Source organism: Lepidochelys kempii, chromosome 1 (assembly GCF_965140265.1).
Source record: "Lepidochelys kempii isolate rLepKem1 chromosome 1, rLepKem1.hap2, whole genome shotgun sequence".
Classification (NCBI taxonomy): Eukaryota; Metazoa; Chordata; order Testudines; family Cheloniidae; genus Lepidochelys; species Lepidochelys kempii.
In genome coordinates, this window is record NC_133256.1 from 147,298,196 (window position 1) to 147,320,173 (window position 21,978).

Below are 21,978 nucleotides of genomic sequence, written 5' to 3' on the forward strand. Positions count from 1 at the left end.
TCGAATCAGTTCCAGAAGATCTGGAGCATGATCTTCACACCAGTACTAGTGCAAGAGTGCACACTGGTTCATGGCTTTTGCTACCTTTCTGCACAACCTCAGTGTGTGACAGCGATGAATTCTTGCCCAAGCACTATTCTGTCAGGCTATCAACTGGATAGTAGGACTTGCTGCTCCACACGCCGGAATTAAGTCTGGTCAAGAAATGTTTGCCAACAAATGCTGTCTTGCTTGTGGAGAAATCAAAGAAGCTCAGCCAAAGTCTCCAAGGAGCTGCCCACACCACAGGGTTGAACATCTCATGGCAGAAGAGCAAGATCCAGAGCCATCTGGGCCATCACACACCCCCAGTGCAGATGAGGCCAAGTACTATGGAGAGTGTTGGTGAGTTCATCTATTTAGGCTTCAAGTGGTCACAGCAAACCAGACATTCTTCGAATAATAGGTCTCACTGATTCCTACATGAAGTCCGTGTCTCGCTTATGGATGCGAGAAAGTTTTTGCTCTGAGACAAAGTTCAGGATCTTTCAAACCTGGGTAATAACTGTATTGCTCTATGGGTCAGAAACCTGGACCCTCTTTTCCAGCAGACTTAAGAGCAGCTAGAGTTATTCCATATGCACTGTCAGCACCACATCCTGAACAAAAAGTGGTTTGACTTTGTGTGAAATGTCATAAACTCTTCCTTCAATTAACACTATATACAAAAGCAGTGCTGCATGTTCTTTGGGCATGTCACCAGGATGGACAAAAACATCCAAGCATACCATGCGTTAAAACTCTTGGTCAATGTCCAAAGGGGTGCATGCCTTGATCCTATTTGGTGCTGCCCACAGGGACACTCCAGAGATTCGTGGATTTGCAGGATTGAGCCAGATCTGGGAACTTCACTACACAATGCCTGGTGTGACATCATCAACTGTGGTCATTCTGGCTGGTGCAATGGTCTCCAGTTGATGACATGTTTGTTGAGGACACCAATCAGTTCCAAGCATTTTAATATTTTTGTCCATATCTTCTATAAAGATCCTTTATGTGCTTTTACTAGACTTAGTGAGTTAATGACAGGTAACTGAAAATATTAAAAATGAAGACTGCTAAACTCAAATAGTTGTATAGTACTTTACCTATGTTGTGACATTTATGTAAGTAAACTTGTGAAAAGGAAAGCAGATGACCCTACAATTTTCAATTAAACTCAAGAGAATCTGAATAGTCTATTGTTCTCCAGCATTAAGTATATCAAGCTAAACATACATTTATTTGGGCTAGTGCAAAATCATAAAAGATGAGGGTTAGGATTGTAACCTATTGTGATGAAAAGAGAAACAGTGAGTCAATGTGATTTAAGAAAATGGCTAACTGAAGCCATCAAAAACTCTCTATTGTTTTAACTCTTCAACAGTACCAAATGAAAGATATGAATTCCTATTTGTGCATCTGAGTAGAGAGAGCAAGTTGTTTTCCATGGAGGTTCCTCAACTTTGGAGCATGATTAGCCTATTGGTTCAAAATACTCTATTTTTGTTTGCCTTCAGAGTATATTACAAGACAAACTTATTCAGGGTTCTGCCTGAAAGGATGATTTACATGAGGATATGACTTGAGGGAGAATGAATTTCTTTTTCTGGGAGGTTTATTTTTCTTCTCTTCAGCTGACTTTGTACGGATTTAGTGATGTTCATTTATGGCTACCAGGGCACTGACAATGTCTCATTTGCAGAATCAAACTCATTGATATTTTAAAATCTTTTACTTCAATAGAAACAATTATATTTAAAACTATATTAAATCTTGAAGAGTGTGATGAAACTGCCTGTTTGCACTTTTTAAGATGAGCACAAATCCTGTCCATGTTACTACAACCTTTAGTAATGTTTACATTTTGAATGAGGTATTTTCATTACTTCAGCCATTCAGCTGATTGTTTCTTACCACTTCCTTAAACTTCAGGCACATTTAATCAGATACATTCATGTTTGGTAATCACTAAACACTAATCCCCCATTTGTGGTGTTGACCAGGAACTTTCACATTTAATACAGGTAGAATCAGAAATAACCACCTAGTGAATTGAATTCTGCGAATACTGAAGATTAAAGAATAAGTTGAGCGAACAAATTTTATTGAGAACCACATTAGCAGATGTCCTGCCCATCTTCTAGAAATTTTTAGATTCTAGCAAAGAAATCCATCCCCATAAGAATTTACAAGGACCATCCACTCCTATCTCGTCAACATCCCATCGCAGGTGATTTCACCCACTAGCAACATACCTCTTTCAAATGACCAATGAGTCTACTAATTCCCCTTTTCCTCGAGGTTTCCATGCAGTTTTACAATTTTCATATTATTTCTCTAATAGACATAGCAAGAATTGGGCGTGGATGGGTCATTACACAAAGTAAAATTATTTCCCCATGTTAATCTCCCCCACCCCCCACCCCCGACCCCGCTGTTCCTCGGACGTTCTTGTCAACTGCTGGAAATGGCCCACCTTGATTATCACTACAAAAGGCTTTTTCCTCCCCGCTCTCCTGCTGGTAATAGCTCACCTTACCTGATCACTCTCGTTACAGTGTATATGGTAACACCCATTGTTTCATGTTCTCTGTGTACATAAATCTCCCCACTGTATTTTCCACTGAATGCATCCGATGAAGTGAGCTGTAGCTCACGAAAACTTATGCTCAAATAAAGTTGTTAGTCTCTAAGGTGCCACAAGTCCTCCTTTTCTTTTTAAGGATACAGACTAACACGGCTGCTACTCTGAAGCAAGAATTGTGATGTTCATCACTTCATTCTTAACTTTTAAAAATATAGTATTTTTTCAGTGGTTGAATTTAGGAATTTGTGTTTCTAGTGTTCAAATATGTGTTATGTTCATGTAAATACTTCCAAGGTGATATAGACACTAAGAAGGAAAGAAATAAAACCAAAGGGGGAGTCGGAGGGAGAGAGTCCCAGCCAAGACAACCAAATACCATCCCTTCTGCCTCTCACAACTATTCTGCCCCAAAATAGGAACAAAAACATAACAAAACGAAAGTTGGCAAAACAACCTACCCTGACACTCCTCCCCAAAGGTATTTTCTCCAAAACCCCAGTGTATATGGTATTAATTATGTGGAAAGCGGCAATAAAAACACGTACTAAATAAATAAATAATTATTATTGGGATTATAAGGAAAAAATAGGCAGATAAAACACAGCAAAGGGGAGATGGAGTTGGTTTGTCTTCTGAAATTTTGTTCTCAAGCTTCCGAAACAAACGTTCTTTTCTGAGGTAATTAAACATCACTACTTAATTTAACTACCTTAGGAACCATATTTTTTCCCAACAGGTGAAGTTCACATAGCTCAACAGAAGAGTCAGCAGGAAAGTATTACAGACCATAAATGCTAATGCTTTAACAACTAGCTTCAGATATTTTTCTGGAGCTCTGCAAATTGTTAATAGCCCAACTCTTAATGTAGTGTATGGGTCTATAGCTGTATGCTTGTAATAGTGTATTACTGGGAAATACCAAGCATATCAAATAACTAATATATCTACAGCTGGAGTTGAATATACTCAGTGTAAAAGGTTATTAGAGGACTTGCACTTGTGCTGAAATCCAGTATGTTTTATTGGGAAGTCTAAATTGAAATGATATGGGGGCTTTCAACATACTCATATTGTATGCCCAATTAATGCCCTTATTCAATAAAGCACTTTAGCACACACTTAATTTCACGAATGTAGTAGTCCCATTGACTTTAATGGGATCTAAGCATGTGCTGGAAGTTAACCACATCCTTAAGTGAGTACTGCCAATTTCAAACATTCAAACATCAGGCCCATAAAAATCATGATATTTTAACTCCTATATGGGATTTCCAAAATTGGAGCTAAAGAGTATATATGGTCTGCATAGAAATAAACTGTGGCATTTACCAATCCTACCTGGTGAATTTGAACATGCAAGAACTTCTATTCCTTTACCAAAAATGCAAGAACAAATATTATTGTTGTGAGGATTTATGTAACAAATATTTTGGCAAATTATGTGGCTTTAAGGACTTTGGGAAGTTTTGGATGCAGCTATCAGTGATGCTAACTTTATGCATTCCTGATCTATAGAACACACAACTTTTGTAGTAGATTTTTAAAATGTATATATGTCAAGGTTCCTTCCCCACTCTGAACTCTAGGGTACAGATGTGGGGACCTGCATGAAAGACCCCCTAAACTTATTTTTACCAGCTTAGGTTAAAAACTTCCTCCAGGAACAAACTTTGCCTTGTCCTTGAACCCTATGGTGCCATCACCAAGTGTGTTAAACAAAGAACAGGGAAAGAGCCCACTTGGAGATGTCTTCCCCCCAAAAATATCCCCCCAAGCCCTACACCCCCTTTCCTGGGGAAGGCTTGATAAAAATCCTCACCAATTTGCATAGGTGAACACAGACCCAAACCCTTGGATCTTAAGAACAAGGAAAAAGCAACTGGGTTCTTAAAAGAAGAATTTTAATTAAAGACAAAGTAAAAGAATCACCTCTGTAAAATCAGGATGTAAAATACCTTACAAGATAATCAGATTGAAAACACAGAGAATCCCTCTAGGCAAAACCTTAAGTTACAAAAAGACACAAAAACAGGAATATACATTCCATTCAGCACAGCTTATTTACCAGCCATTTAAACAAAAGGAAATCTAATGCATTTCTAGCTAGATTACTTTCTAACTTAACAGAAGTTCTGAAGAGCATTCCTGACCTGGTCCTGGCAAAAGCATCACACAGACAGACAGACCCTTTGTTTCCGCTCTCCCCCCCTTCCAGCTCTGAAAGAATCTTGTCTCCTCATTGGTCACTTTGGCCAGGTGCCAGCGAGGTTACCTTAGCTTCTTAACCCTTTACAGGTAAAAGGACTTTGCCTCTGGCCAGGAGGGATTTTATATTTCTGTATACAGAAAGGTGGTTACCCTTCCCTTTATATTTATGACAATACAACAAAGCTTTCATATATTGATAAAAGATAGCATAAACACATTACCTGTAAAACAATAAGGACAAATTGAAATATGTAATAATGCGCTATGACCTAAGTAATATTAAATTCTGATGATCAGCCAGAAAGTAACACACTGATAAGGAAAAATGAGTACTTCACAAAATGTATGCAGCACTGTTCATACAATGCCTCTTAGTACTGACAATAAAGGCAACAGTTTAAGGACAACATAAACCAGATGCAAAACTAAGGAGACAGAAAGTTAAAACAGGTATTTTCCCGTCATCTTTTATGATAGGAACCATGTGTATTTTATAATATCACTGTATCTCAGTGTATTATACTATTTCTATAGGATTTTTCTATGCAGCATTTTGTTAATCTTAGTTTCGGAATCCACAAAACTTTTAACGGGTCAAATATTATCAATATTATCAATTTGGCAGAATTCTTTGCTATGTTCACTTGTTTCAGCAAAGTCAAGACATTCTAATGCATTCCTCTCCTCTTCCAGTTATCTAGACAAATATTTATGGAAAGTAGTCTGTATTTTGCGCCACTGTCCGAAATGAGCAGGGAGTTCCCCTCCCACCCATTATGCATATCTAACAAGGAATTGTGTAAGATTTCACAGTAAACTGTGAACAGCTAATTGTGTATATGCACATAGCTTCTTTAGTCTTTATTAACAACAAGGAGTCCGGTGGCACCTTAAAGACGAACAGATTTATATGGGCATAAGCTTTCATGGGTAAAAAACCACTTCAGGTGCAACAAGGTGTCTTTAAGGTGCCACCAGACTCCTTGTTGTTTTTGGGGATACAGACTAACAAGGCTGCCCCCTGATACTTTAGTTTTTATTGCATGTAGTGTTCAGACTGTAGTAATCAAAATATTGTAGTTGGTATTGAGTGACTGTAATCATACCTATTACAACAGGGCACAGAGGAAAAAGGGGATTTGGGTGATTTTCACTGAGCATTTGTAGTTATACACAATTATTGTTCTTCCATATCTAAGGAAAAACCTGCAGGGTAAAGGGTGTCATTTTTATTTACAGATTACAGGAGGAGAAATCTTTCTATAGGGAAAAGAATTCTATGTAACATGCACACACACATTCAGATCAGGAAACCACTTTAATAATAACTGAGCTTTAATCTGTGGTTTTTTCATATCTTCTCTTCGTAATGCTTTACATTATAGTTCACAAACACACATTTAAATGCAGATGCATGTAGACAGTTTTAAGATTTTAAAAAGATACCAGCTTCAGCTTCTTTGTGGAAAAAAATGTACTAAAGTGAGTGAAGCTTATCTATTACTATAGATGGATTTTAATCCCGAGTGAAGTCCTTATTCATTTATTAAATGGAAATAAGTTAATTATTAAAACTAAATACTTAACATGGATTTGGAAACGTCTGTTTAAATCAGTGGTGTTAAGTTATGGTCTGGGGACCAGTTGTGTTACTAAGCCATGCTGCCTTCTATAATAACAAAAATGTGTACACAACACAGCATATGTTAGCCTGATGGCCTCATTTTACTGACCTGTCAAAGGCAATATTCATTATTCCTCAAATGTTAAGGTTAAAGTCTTCTCAAATTGATGTAGGTATCTCTACACTGATTTTCAGTATGCGGGATTTATGGCTATGCCAAGATATATATATTCTGTATCATTTTATTTGTGATGACAATTATGTTGACCATACACAGATTAAATTAAATATAAATATTTATGTTATGCTCACTACCTTGGTATTTAAGTGATTTATCATGGGAAGAATAGTTTTCAGAAGAAAATAGATGGTCACTATTCCCCGGGCCAAAGAAGGTGTAATGTCTGGAATCTACCACCATTCTTAGTGCAAGTGGGTTGAGCAGATGGTTGTGGCAGAGGTGGGGTATCGTGGCCTCTGCGACCAGAGTTAGCTCCGTTCCAGCTCCTGCTGCTGTTACTAATATCCTGGATTGAGGTCCTGAGGTCTTCTTCTGCTATCTGCACCTCGGGGCCAGGGTATAGACTCTAAGGAACCTGAGGATGGCTCAAGAGTCTTTGAAAGAATGGAGGGTCTCGTCTGTTTTCTCACTGAAGACCTTTTTGTGTGTCAAAGGGGAAGTCCTCTATGGTGGTTTGGACCTCCTTGGGTAACCTGGATGACTGTAGCCAGCAATTCCTGCAGATCACGGTTGCCAAAGACCAAGAGGCAATGTTGGCCACATCCACAACAACCTGGAGGCCCACCTTGGCCAGAAATCTCTCCTTATCCAATAGCACTTGGAGCTGTTGTTATTTGTCTCATGGCAGCTGGTCTTTGAACTCCGTTAGTTTAGTGTAATTGTGAAAATCATATTTCACCAGCAGAGTGAATGTTGCATGTCCTGAACTTCCTCCAGTGGGATCCCGAGATCCATTGTCACCAGCTGGAGTGGTTCTTGGTACTGGAAGTTGTCGTCCAGCGGGGAGAGTGAGGCAGGAATGAGTGCCTTTTCTGGGGATGGAAAAGTAGCAGTTGGGACTGCCAGAACTGGTTCCATCTTTTCTTCCTCATTCTCATAAACAGATGGTGCTGGATGGTGAGCGGTGAATGGCCTATAAGAAGCCACCAATGGTGCCCCGTGGCCCCAGTACAGATCCCAGGGTGGCCAGTAGGGCCAAATATAATGGTCTCTGGCCATTGGTGGGCCCCACAGATAACACTACCAAACCAGAGGGATTGTAAACTGGGGATATGGCAGTCTGAGGTGTGAGTCCAGACTCTGAGACGTGGCAGGGGAAAAGGAAGGCTCCACATCTTGAGGGTATATCTACACTACCCGCCCGATTGGCAGGCAGCGATAGATCCAGTGGGGGTCGATTTATTGCATCTAGTCTAGACATGAGAAATTGATCCCCGAGCGCTCTCCTGTCGACTCCTGTACTCCACCATCGCAAGAAGAGCAGGTGGAGTCAACAGGGGAGCAGCAGCAGTCGACTCACCGTGGTGAAGACACCACGGTAAGTTGATCTAAGTACATCAACTTCAGCTATGTTATTCACGTAGCTGAAGTTGCGTAGCTTAGATCAATCCCCCCCCCCCCAGTACTTGAGAGGTCCTTAGATTCCGAGGACAGTTCTGGGAATGGCAGCGCTGACAGTACCAGAGGATCACAATGTAGCAATGGGACATCTCGTCCCAGTGATGGCAGCAATGGTTTGTCCACCGGAGAGGAGAGGAAGAAGGTGAGTGGAGGGGTGGAGAGAAATGGAGACCATGGGTAAGGGAGGAGCAGCTCCTCTGTTGACAGCAGTGGTTCCAGGTGCCTGGAAGTGTGGGGAGTCATGTGCGACAATCCTGAGGATACAGGTGGTGTCAGCAGACCTGGTGGGGTACGCGGCAGATGCACCAGTGAATACCGGGAAAGCTGACAGTACCTCTGGATTACACTACCATTTTGTCTTATCCTCAATTCTGGGAATCTTAGGCAGCAGTCTGGTCAGATCTACATGTGACTTCTCACCTGATGTGGCTTTGGGAGGAAACGATACATTTCTGAGCAGTCATGTATGGGGATCTGCTCTTATGCCTATGTCATGCTTCTTCTCATGGCAGGGCTTGTCCAGTGGTCTTGGTACCATCGGATCTGATGTCTGGGAGGTGCTTAGAGGAGCACTGACCATCAATGATGGGCGGTGCACCTCTGGTTCTGGATCTGAATGTGCTCATGGGCACGTGGCCTCCTCCATTAAAAGCTTCCAGAGGCAAAGTTCTCAATCCTTCCACATTTGCGGAGGAAATGACTTACAAATAGGACAGAGAGTAACGTGGGCCCCACCAAGGTAGTACAGACAGCACCGGTGTTCATTGCTCACTGAAAATGAGAGCAGGCAAGAGGCACAGTTCTTGAAGCCAGGACCCTGGGGCACAGTCCCCGGGAGGCCAGAGTTTCCCCACATAGGGGTGAAAACTACATCATACATCTACAAGTAACTACAACTACATAACACAAAAAACTATCTACAACTATATACAAGAGAAACGGACAGGGAATCACGCTCTTAGCACAGCTAAGAGCACAAAGGAATAGGGGTTCCGACTCTAGCCATGAGGCAGTAAGAGGGAACTGGAGCAGCATTTACCCACACGGCCATATTATAGCCTCAGCTGCAAACATGAGGGGGACACATGCATGGGTCAACGGACACTGCTGGGAAACCCTTCCAGCTCCAGTGCATGGCGCACATGCGCACCCTTTTGGAATCCATATAGGGACCACCGCTCAAAGAAGAATAAGAATGATACTTCACCCATTAATGTTTATGCAAAACATTAGAGTTTAAAATGAATAATTCCAAGAAATGCTTAGCTGTGGATTATCAAAAATATTATGTACTAGAAAATCAGAGATCACATGACAACATTGCTGTACCCCTTATCTTGTTTACAGGCACAAAAAGGTTAAAAGAAAAAAAATCCACAAAACAAACAAAATAATGACATGTAGCATGCACATCAGAGATCAGTTTTGGGTTCTGATTCAGTACAGCACTTTAGCACATGCCTAATCCTAAACATATATTTCCCATAGACTGCAAGAGAATTACTCATTTACTTAAAATTAAGCACATGCTAAGGGGACTTAGTGCAGCCCTTAAGCCATTACTGTTTGTAATGGACATTTTAAAATGTTAAACTTGCTCAACATTACAGAATGTATAAAATGTTCTTTATATTTGGGTCATGGCCAGGCAGTGGTGGGTTGTAAAACTATTTACCCCAATTATCTTCCACATACCTAATCACAATGTACGGATATTACCATGTTTTCTACTTTTCATTCTTTTTTAATTTTGTCCCTATGAAATTGTGTTGTTTAATGATTTCTATTCTTAATTATTTACTTTATTTTAGTTAATACTGTGTCCTGCCTTGAGTGCAGGGGGCTGAACTAATCTATTCAGGTCCCTTTCAGTCCTACACTTCTATGATTGTATGATTTTTTTCTATCTTTTAACAAAATAGTCAATTCCAAAACTTTCATCTTACCTATACAAATAGTATAATCCCTAAAATACCACATTTGCTTTCAATCAAATAAGATACAGACTTTTTAGTAAAGGGTTAGCTCAGTGCACTGAAGAAAGTGACAAACCAAGCAAAGCACAAATCTATGCGCTTTAAAGACATTAAAACACAATCTACTGACAAAGACAAGGATGCAGATAAAAACCTATTATGTTTTATATTCCAGTGATCATCTTTGTCAATGACCTGTCCTATATCATCCACAATAAAAAATAATAAAAATGTTTCATGCCAACATTACTTATAAAATGAATTATTTTACACACAAATGAATACAATTTTAATAAAAATAAATGGCTTATAAGCAAGACAAACTGAATTTTAAAAAACAATGAAAATTTAACAGAAAATACTGCTTTTGATGGTCCATATCTAGCACACAAATAGACCTATATGATCCATTTGCAAACTATTATACTTTATTCTACATATCCTTAAATTATACATTAAAAGTCCTTTCCATCAGGCATGAAGGAAGAGATTTTCAGATACATCAATTTGGTCTTCCAACAATAAGTGCATAAATCAACTGGTTAATAATACACATCAACAAAACACAACAAAGGGAGTGCAGTAATAATCTACCGGTGCATGCCTCAGGCACACATCCACCAGTAATTCCTGCCTTGGTTTACTTCTAGAAGCATATGGGGTTTTAATTTAACATTTAAAGAACATTTAAAGAAATCCCTTTAAACAAAAAGGTTTGATTTTAGGTTGGTGATGTTGCCCTAAAACAGGGGTCTCAAACTCAAATGACCATGAGGGCCACATGAGGACTAGTACATTGGCCCAAGGGCCGTATCACTGACCACCTCCCCCCACTGCAGCCCCAGCCCTGCCCCCACTCCACCCCTTCCGTGAGGCCCCGCCCCTACCCCGCTTCTTCCCACCCCTTCCCTGAAATCCCCCCCCAACTCCGCCCCCTCCCTGCCCCCAGGGGGTGCAGGAGGGGTGCAGGGTGCAGGGTGGGGCAGGGGGTCAGGGTGCAGGAGGAGTGCAGGGTGCAGCAGGGGGCTCAGGGCAGGGGGTTGGGGTGCAGGAGGTGTGCAGGGTGTGGCAGGGGCCTCAGGGCAGGGGGTCATGGTGCGGGGTGCAGTGGGAGGCTCAAGGCAGGGGGTTCGGCTGCAGGAGGGGTTCGGGGCGCAGGTCCGGCCCGGCGCACACAGGGGTCAGGGCAGGCTCCTTCCCTGCCTGCCTGCCCTGCCCCCGCTCTGCTCCGGGAAGTGGACAGAACCTGGGGGAGGGTGGAGGCCCAGGGGTCTGTGTGTTGCCCTGGCCGCTCCTCCTGGTGCCTCGCCAATGGGAGCTTCGGGGGAGGTACCTGGATGAGTGGCCAGGGCAACACACAGACCTCTGGGCCCCCACCCTCCCCAGGTCCCGGCCGCTTCCCGGAGCAGTGCGGGGGCAGGCAGGCAGGGAGGGAGCCTTCCCTGCCCCTGGTGCGCGACGGGCCGGAGCCGCTCTAAGTAAATGCTGGGGGGGGGGGTGCCCCGGGGAGCTGGTAGGCCACAGAAAATAACCCCTTAGGCCGCATGCGTGTTTGAGACCCCTGCTCTAAAACATGTCATTCCAAAGAAAAGTGGTTCATAATAGAAGAAGAAGAGAATTTAGTAGGAAAAATATTTCAGCACCATTTCTTAACTGTCCTCTAGAGATTTATTGTTAATTTTCCAGTTTTGTGAGGTCCCCTGAACAATTCGGAGTCTTAATAATGCAATAAAACTACAATTATGTCATTTACATGATGAGAAATATATACACCTGTGGTAAGGAGCTTACAATGTATGGGCCCAACACAACACATGCACACAAGAAACTTTACTCAGATGAGTAATGCCATCATTTTCAAAGTTGCTCACATGCATGTTTACAGGAACAAACTGTGGCATGGAATAACAGTGCAGGAATGTGAAGAAGTAGAGAATGAGGGTGCATCAGATAAGGTGGAACTTGTGTGCACTGCACCACCGGGCTGCAGAGGGAAGCAGTGATTCCCTCTGAAGCACCCACCAGGAGATGCACTAGCAGGGGGACTTCAAAAATAAATTGTTGCTTCCCTGTATAGCCTTGACACAAATGGCAAGGCTGCTCTTAGCAAAACATGTAGCTGGTTTAAGGCTCTCAATCAGTTTATACATAATGCTGAAATGTAAAAGAAGCCCTTCTTATAGAACGGAAGTGTGTGTGTACACAACAAAAGGGAAGAGTCCGCTGTCATGGAGAGAGAGGCACTGTACACAAAACAAAAATAGATTAGGTATAAATAACTAGACCAGGGAAGAAGCAGATTGTTCTCTGGCAGAGAACTGGAGAAACAGCGAGGCTACTGGAGAGAGGAAGTTTAGGGACCAGGCTTTGCCACTTTTTATCCCCTCCCTCCATTAAATTTTTATCTCACCCATTCAGCATTATAGGAATATTTTTTGTCTTTTTATTTCAGAGCTCCATATGGAGAATGACTGAGACAGCACAAAAGAGGCCCCAAACAGCCAATCAGAATGTGGCTTTTCACAAACATTAACAAAAGCAATACTCTGTTATAATTCACAGCAACTTAGCCAATTTCCGATGGAATGTTTCTGGACAGCAATGGAATATCAGAAAAGACATAATGCAAATATTAAGTATAAAATCTGTGAAAATTACAGGAAATAAACACCGATTATATTTTGCAAAAACACAAGTACATCTTTTGCTCACTCTATACAAAGGCATTTGCAATTGAGCTGTTTTATATCTTTCAAAGACAGAATCAATGTTGTAGCTGAACTCATTCTGTCAGGGACAGGACTTGAGATCAGCTGTTTTATATAAATCGATTGTGTAAGATACAAAGTGTTTTGGTATTAAAACACTTCCATAAAAGAAATAGAAGTAATTAATAAACAGCTTCAATGCAACTCAATTATTTGGAAATAATTACAGTTTCACTTCATTCAAGGCAAAAATATAATTCTACTGTATTCTTAGAACAATTCTTTTTTTGAAATGCTGTTTCACCAAACGTGTTTTGATACAAAAAACACAGCAACAGCTGAAAAAATATTGGACTTGACCATTAATCAAAGAGTGAGACAGATCCTCAGCTGGTGTAAACTCTTGAAACTCCATTGATTTCAACTGCTGACTTCAATGGCGTTAAACCAATTTTCACTAGCTGGGGATGTGTCCCAATATATTTCACATACCTATACACATCCAAATGCTCCAGTGGGTCTCAAACTTTTGTACTGGTGACCCCTTTCACACAGCAAGCCCCTGAGTGCAACCCCCACCCTTATAAATGAAAAGCACTATATATATATATATATGTTTAACACTATTATAAATGCTGGAGGTGAAGCGGGGTTTGGGGGTGGAGGCTGACAGCTCGTGACCTCCCACATAATAACCATGTGACCTCCTAAGGGGTCACGATCCCCAGTTTGAGAACCCCTGTCCTACACGCAGAAACCATTTAGATACAGTCCCAAGAAACTGTATCATAATAGATTTTTTAAATCTAATTTATCTGACATCATTCATTCATCCTATTCAAACACATATTTTGTTTTACACATGATTACACATCAAGTGTCAGATTACAATACTATTGCTAGCATTGAGTAGTATTCTATTTCATAAGACTTGAATAAGGCTATTTGTAGAGTTAGATACTTTTCAACGTAAGTAAGAGTATCAAAACATGGCCCTATATATGCTGGGTTATATCTAACCACAATACAGGACTTGAACTTACAAACCTTATCACCACATAAAATATTTATTCCTGAGTGTTATTTCACTGAAGATATTGGTATAGCACTAGTATTAACCACTGCATACTCTAGTAATGGTTTGCAGAATCCAATCCATACATGATGTTTTATAACTACTTTAGATTTCTCAGAGCACAAATGTTCAAGGTCCTTACTCTGGTATGAAAGAATAGGGTAAAACAATTCTCAAAGATAAAACTGCCAGAGCTTTACATTTATCCTTTGCAATGATTTGCTCTAAATCTGGCATCTGCTGGTAGAAGAATAAGTAAATAAAGAAAATGCATCTTAATGCATAGAATTTTTAATACCAGAGATCTAGGGGACTATTCACAACTTGTTACATGAGACTTTATTGTTAACTTGAGCTGCCCACCTAATTCGCCTATCACTGCACTGACAATTAACAGTATTTGAGTCATATTTTTTCTTTGGATTCTTAAGTAGAAAGTATTTATTACAATTTTATTTTTTCATAACTGAATGGAAAATGATCACAAACCAAACAGATTGCACAAATTACATTGCCAATGTAACAAGAAATGTTTTGTTTTTTATGAATAAGAGGAAGAGGAGGGACAAAGAGTCCATGTTTCATTGTAGAGCTGACTTTGTATCAGTAAAAAATACAGAAATTTAAAAAAGAAAACATTACCTTAATATCAAAAGCTCCTAGTTGGCCCACTTGGTTGTAAAGTTCTAATTGATCCTTGACGGGAGATACCCACAGTATCAGCTGACTTAACTGTTGTTCAAACTGGGTGAAATTATTTAGCAGATGCTCAATTTCTCTTTCTTTCTCTGGTAGATCTTTGGATACCTTAAAAATACCAGAAATTTGATTTGAGAAAAAAATAAGCTACATATAGCAACATAATAGTATACTCTTTTATTGTTAAGAGAGCATAAATCATATGCACACACTGGGTGGGAGTTAAAGAAATAAATGCACATATTAAAGGACTGTACTACACAATTGTATATATTTACCACAACATTCCCCCCTGGAAAACAAGTGACGTCACATTTCTCATGTTTTCAGTTATTCAGATGTACACTGTGTGCTACATAAAGGAAGGTTGTTTTCTCAGGAGGTGAAACTGTTTCAGCATCAAACCTTTTACTTTGAATATAACATTTTAACAATGAATATACAAATCTGAAAAGGGTTAGCAGTTTATTTAAGTTCAGACAAACATTCAAATGTCCAGATGCTAATTCAAACTATCTAAACCTCTTAAATCTGGAAATTTCATGAGAACATGGGTTTTCTTAAAAGATCCTTAGTTCTGCTTGTTTCCAGTCAGGTTGGAACATGGAAGTACAGATAAAAAATGTACACAAACAAAAGAAAAATAATAAGGGGAATATATATATATATTTACTAGTGCCTCCAGTCTGAGTTCTACTTGTTCAGTTTTTAGGCAAAGCCCAAGGCGGGTCATATTTATCCACAGCAATTCTCCTATTCTCAATAGCATCAGAAAGGAAGATTTACTAGATGGTATAGCACTAGTCCACAACATAGAAGTGCTTGAAATTAAGACAAGAATAAGATGGACATAAAAATAGTAAAGAATAAAAAAATCAACGTTTTCTTCTTTCCAGCATTCTTTAAACCAATGCGGTGCTCACGTAGTATTAAAAAAGATGGCAATTAATTATTCAACTTGGACAAAAAAAGTGGGTCTGCTCTGCAGATTAAGAAAATCAGTCTTCCCTGTGGCCACTGTTTCTAAGAGCAGGCTTTTACTAAAATGGCTCTTTTAAAAGTAGCAAAATGAGGGAAGCATCTGATAAACATAATATTCCCTTTGGAGTTGCACTATATTAATGGAAGCACTACTATGCTATTGGCTGACTACAAAAATATTACTGATGCATACTACCTACTAATCTTTCATCTCTGTTATTTACATAACACAATAAATCTAAATCCATTAGAGACCAGAATGCAATGAAGGTTTCTATGAAAAACACAGCTGAGATAAAGGAAGGAAAATATGATTCTCATGACACATAATTTTTACTTTGTTTTTCCAAACAATATTCAATTTGAAAATATCAGTTAGACTAAATCAAAGGAACAATACTGTTGTATATAGTTTATTTTAGAACATCAACAGGTTTTTGTCATTCATATATTTCCCCAATATGTTAACTGATTTTCACTGTTACTATTTTTCCTTACTACTCTAACAAAGTGGTTCACAACCTGTGGTGCAATCAGCACACAGTTGCGGCCCATGTAGATGTATAGGTAGTATATATATAGTGTGGGTGTGACCCTAACAACACAGAACGCTGCATATACAGCCCACAATGGTAAATAGGCTGAGAACCTCTGCTCCAACATCTATTAAGAGCTGACCAATAAGTCAAATCCCTTTTTGTTTTCTCTTAATCTTGTTAAGTATAATAAAATCACTTCCACTCATAGTACAGCATATATCCCCTGAGGTGAAAGGAAAACAATTAAAAATACATCCATTTCCCTTACGGGTTAATTCAATATCTATGCAGACATTGGCTTAATTTCACAGAAGATTAGCTTCACCTTTCTTGCAACATTTGAATGTTAATCTGCAATGTTTAGAAACTTTAATATTAACATAAACATTTCAACAGAGATATTATTCTTGAAAGTAAACAGGTGATCAGAGGTCCACTATATAAATGTGAGCCTACTCCTTAAAGTTTTAAACAAACTAATTTCAAATCAACATTTATCAGGGGTGTTAAGGCAAGTGTGTTAATAAGAAGAAAAGAAACATTAATGTGATGGTTTTCTTTTTCCAAAAAGAAGAGTATAGTTAGCTATATTCAGCTTCTAACATCAACACGTACAAATAATGCGTAAACTAAAACAATTAGATTTTACGGTCCGCATTATAAGTTATTGACCCTGAAAATATCATGTACACAGAAAGATGACTTAATAAAATGAGCTCTCTACCTTTCCAGACTCCTGTAGTTCTTTCAAGAGTTTGATTTGTCTTGTGAAACCCCAAGTTTCACCTCACTTAAAAGCTTACAAAATCAGACATAAAAATGCAAAAGTGTCACAGAACACTATTAATGAAAAATTGCTTACTTTTTCATTTTTACCATGGTATTATAAAATAAACAAATTGGAATATAAATATTATACTTATATTTCAGTGTATAATATACAGAGCAGCATACACAAGTCATTGTCTATGAAATTTTAGTTTGTACTGACTTCGCTAGTGCTTTTTATGTCACCTTTTGTAAAACTAGGCAAATATCTAGATGAGTTGATGTACCCCCTGGAAGACCTCTGAGTATAGGTTTGCCAACTTTCTAATTGCAGAAAACTGAACCTCCTTACCTTGCCCCGTCCCTTCTCCAAAGTCTCACCACTGCTCACTCCATCCCCACTCTCTTCGTATAGTTGCACCTCAGATATAGTTCCAAAAGTTCACTGTCTTCCTTCTAAACAGAATAATCCCTGGAGTTTTTGTTTTTTTCCTGCAGCCCCCACAAGCAATTTGCACAGGGCCAGAGAGGGAGCATCTCTCTCCCCTCCCTTCTCCCCCCACATGACAGGAATATGTGAATAACCTTTTGACGACCTCCTTTAACTCGCAGACCTAGTGAACATAATTTTTAGTAAGTACATACAAAGAAAAGGAGTAAGTGTGGCACCTTAGAGACTAACCAATTTTTACATACATAACTCCACACATATTTTCCATATATACATCTCAAAATGATTATGATGACCATCATGACTCAGGTTTTCATTAAAGATGACATTCTTTGGTGGACTAGTATGTAGACACCAGACCAGGGGATTCCTATAACCCCTTATGTACCCCTGTGACCTCTGCCAGCTGATATCAAGAAGTTCTGGGGTGGTCATACTCTGTTCATAGAAGAGTTTAATCCTGAGCTAAATACTGTAGCACTGGCATGGGATTATCTTTTTAAAAAGAAAAACTAAATTTGTAAAATGGTTAATATTTTGGAAAAAGATATTTTATAGAGTCTATTATATATGTAAGATTCCATGTCCACTAATTTATCATGCAAACAAAAAAGTCATATCTATAAGATGAGTTAACTTCTTAGATGAGGTCTTGAAAAGCATCCAAGATTATTCTATATATTCCTAAACCTAGGGCATGAGACTTATTACTCAACATAAAGAAACAAAGACGAGGACTCCAGTAATAGTTATTTTAAAAGCACCTGAGATTCGCAGATTTTGACAGTATGTCAATCAATGAAACCCTTGTAAGAGCCAAGGAGGGTGTTCTATGTTACCATATGGGAAACCCAAATTCCCTCACTGCTGAGAGAAGTCTCAGGCAAGACTATTATGAAGTGAATGCAACAGAAAAGGTTTGGGACCTGTTCAATACATTGTTTTTACCATAGCCAGCTGACACCAATCAAGAAAAAGTCTGGTCAGCTAGAGGAAATTAGAAGCATTTCTCCCAGCCAAGGGAGGAATGGGAGAAAACAAGCTAACAAGTTTTAAGATAGAGTTTGATAAATTTATGAAGGAAATTATATGATGAGGGTGTCTGAGATAGCAGGGGACTGCATTCAATGACATAGGAGGTGCCTTCTAATCCTATTCCAATATCAGTAGGCTCCTAAAAACTAACTGGATTGCTCCATACATAGGAATATGTATTAATAACCTGGTACACTGGCTTGGCTGGCAGCAAATCAACAGAACATAGAAAGATACACCTTTGTCTGCCTCCAGAGAAAAGTGGATCTGGCAGAAAGGTGGATTAAAGAAAGAGACTCTGACTTTAACATCAAAGAACCTTTGCAATTTTGGCCAGGTGTGTCAAAATATTAATTGTAAAACTTTGGATACTGAAATTTGGTACTTCAGTTGAAGAGTTAAATTAGACCGATTGACAGCTTAAGTAATAGAATAATTGAAAATATTTAAGCTCTAAATTGGCAAACAGTAGATGATGCTAATTTTATATAAATTGACCCAGGTTTTCACAAGATGTTCATTACTGTTGTAGTCTTAAAATGAATACCATTTTGAAGCAATTTAATTTTACATCGCTGAATATTCATATTTTTTACTGTCTGCATTTAATATAAATTTTAAAAAAACTACCAGAAAAGTAATTAACATCTTGGGGAAATATTGGAATGTTCTGAGAAGTTTGAATAAAATATTCTCAGCTTAAAAGTTTGAATATTTATACAAATATTTTCGTATCTTTGTTCTTACAGACCTAAGAAATAATCCCAAGGGCTGTTTCCAACCTTAGGTGTTAGATGACCTTTTATCCCTCATTAGGAGCTTAACTATCACTACAACAGGCCCTTCCCCTTCCTTTTTCCTTTAATGTAAAACTGCTCACACTATTGTGCTTTGACACTTTTCCTATGAATTTTTTTTTTTGGCTGATTTGTTCAGCTCAAAGATATTCCTCTGTACATTGCATACTGAGACAGAAGCAATGTGGAATGCAAAATCACTGCTGTAGTCCAAGGCAGAAAAGACAGTGACAAAGTGAAGAAGAAATCACTGCAGTTGCAATCTAGGCAGTTAGGCTGGAGTGATATTAGAAGACAAAAAAAAAGTGAAAAAGTGTAGCAAGTCTGGAAGAAAACAGTTTAACCTAGGATTACAAACACTAACTGTAACTGTACAAACACTAACTGTTATTGCATGGCATTATTAAAGGATAGAGTACAGTTATGTGCACTAATTATGCGTGTCCATAGCTTAACATGATTGGCTCACTTTTAAGTTTAACCTTAATTCAGAATTTCCTGGGTCTGTAGTGTTCATTTTACCCTAAAAGTATTGATGCACTTACTGATCTTTTAGTATAATTCAAATTTTGGTAATGAGAAGAGTAGAATAATTCACCTGGCTCTAAAAAACCTCCTACTGGGTTGTTCATCCCCCCCCCGCCGCCCATGTTCAAATAAAATCTATTAGTAACCACATATTATGTCTTACTACAAATATGATTATGTTATTAATATTACTGTAAAAGTTGTCATAAATTCATTACAAATGTGAATGAGAGGGGATAAAATAGTTCTAATTAAATGTGGATTCTTAAAAAGTACATGAGATACATCAACTGCCATGAATTTTTACTGCACATTCTTTTATCTTAATTATGAACAGAGAGAAAACAGGTTCTAACTAAAACTATCATTTGACATAATAGCATAGTGTGAAATAGTCCACTGTCTCACAGAGGGTTTGGCCATGGAAGGTGTTAGGTTTAATTTAAAAAAAAGATTAAAAATCTATCTTTTGAAGAAAAGATTGTTTTGGATTACTTACAGTACAGTTTTCAGAGGAACAGCCGTGTTAGTCTGTATTCGCAAAAAGAAAAGAAGGACTTGTGGCACCTTAGAGACTAACCAATTTATTTGAGCATGAGCTTTCGTGAGCTACAGCTCACTTCATCAGATGTTTACCGTGGAAACTGCAGCAGACTTTATATACACACAGAAATCATGAAACAATACCTCCTCCCACCCCACTGTCCTGCTGGTAATAGCTTATCTAAAGTGATCAACAGGTGGGCCATTTCCAGCACAAATCCAGGTTTTCTCACCCTCCACCCCCCCACACACACACACACACACACACACACACACACACACACAGTACAGTAGCTGCATCTTGCAACAAAATACTAAGAATTCTAGGCGCAGAAGTCATACCAACATTTCTTTGTTGTTGTTGCTGGATTTTTGTTTGTTTGTTTTTAAGTATCCTAAATTTTCACATAACCATGCAGGGTTCACGAAACATTAAGAATCTTAATGGGATAAGAGAGAGAGAGAGAGAGAGAAAATGTATGTCTAGTAAAAGATTTATTGACCTATCTGACAGTTAAGCAGTCAATGCATGTGGCTTCCCAGAAGAAGACGCATAGCTGCAATATCTAATAATGATCAGAGGCAAAGGTGAATGCAAAACAGAGAGAGGCCACAACTTTATTAATTTAACAATGGGTGGGGCACTATCTGCCCCTTCCCTCTGACACTGCAGATATTTAACTAGGTCCAGTTTGAAGTTACAGAGAGCACACCATGTAACCAATGAGTTGGGACAGATCCTTGTAAGTCTAACCCCTAGGACTCAGCTCAGTTTTGAGTGTGCTCATTCTCTCCACTTCTCACAATGGGGGCAGAAGGCAGCAAGGTGGACCATCAGTTTGACAATTTTAGGTCTCCCCTTCTCCTTACAGGCACCCTACCCATGTCAAGGTTTCTTTTACCTCTGGGAGTTGGTCCTTTAGCTTTTGCCTGCAGTAGACACTGGCCAAAAGTTGTGACAGACATTACTGTATTATTTCCTAACAGTGAAATTCCTGCATCCTTTTAACCTAAGCACTGTAATGCTCTGAGGAAGCTGAAAAACCCTCTAAACTCTTACAAGTTCTGGGTCAATGGTAAAAAATTCCTGAACTATAGGGAGGAAGGGCAGGGCAGCAATCATGGTGAGATGTCCCCCAGATGACTGGGAGGGCTTTACACTGAGTGGCAACATGAGAGAAACTCAAATCCCCTTGCTCCCCCCTGACTGGCCAATGGGAGACAGAGAAGCCCCTCGCTCTCCCCCAGACACACACTGATGTCCATTGTGAGGCAGGAGAAGGGGCTCAGCTCCAGTATGTCTGGGCACAGGATCTCCCTGTGACAGACCCTACATACTACTATAACAATTGTTGTACAAACTATATCTTGTGAGGTATCATTTGAAAACTCATAATTTGATGGTCAATATGGTCCTGATAAAATACATGTGGCAACACATAATGTGAGGTTATTTGCATTTAAGCAGTAAACAGAGTCATCAAGCAGGAAGGAAAGACAAAGGAAGCTCAAATAGGTGGGAAAAAAACAGCAGGGAATATCCTTCCACATAGATTCTTTGTCTCCTGAATCTTAGCTGGAAATGTTTTTTTTTTTTCAAAAGGGGGACTGTAACTATAAAAAGGAGGGACAAATAACCCAAGTGACCCCCTCTCTCCATCACATTCATGGCACCTGAAGCAACAAAGGAAGCCTTTGCTGGATTCTGAGAGAAATTTTTTCAGTAAGACTGCTCAAAGCATATGTTGGGAAAATTTGCATGACTGATATAGTTTGTTAAGTTAGACACCACTAGG

The 21,978-nt window shown here is 39.2% G+C and overlaps 1 protein-coding gene across 12 annotated transcripts in view; it reads right to left on the minus strand.

Moving 5' to 3' along the window:
- DMD (dystrophin) overlaps nucleotides 1-21,978 on the minus strand; it is a 1,926,267-nt gene that overhangs the window by 612,959 nt on the left and 1,291,330 nt on the right. For all 12 annotated transcript variants that reach the window (XM_073357918.1, XM_073357881.1, XM_073357898.1 and 9 more), the window contains one exon: nucleotides 14,484-14,648. In XM_073357918.1, coding sequence (XP_073214019.1) covers nucleotides 14,484-14,648 — 165 coding nt within the window. The remainder of the gene's footprint in view (nucleotides 1-14,483; nucleotides 14,649-21,978) is intronic.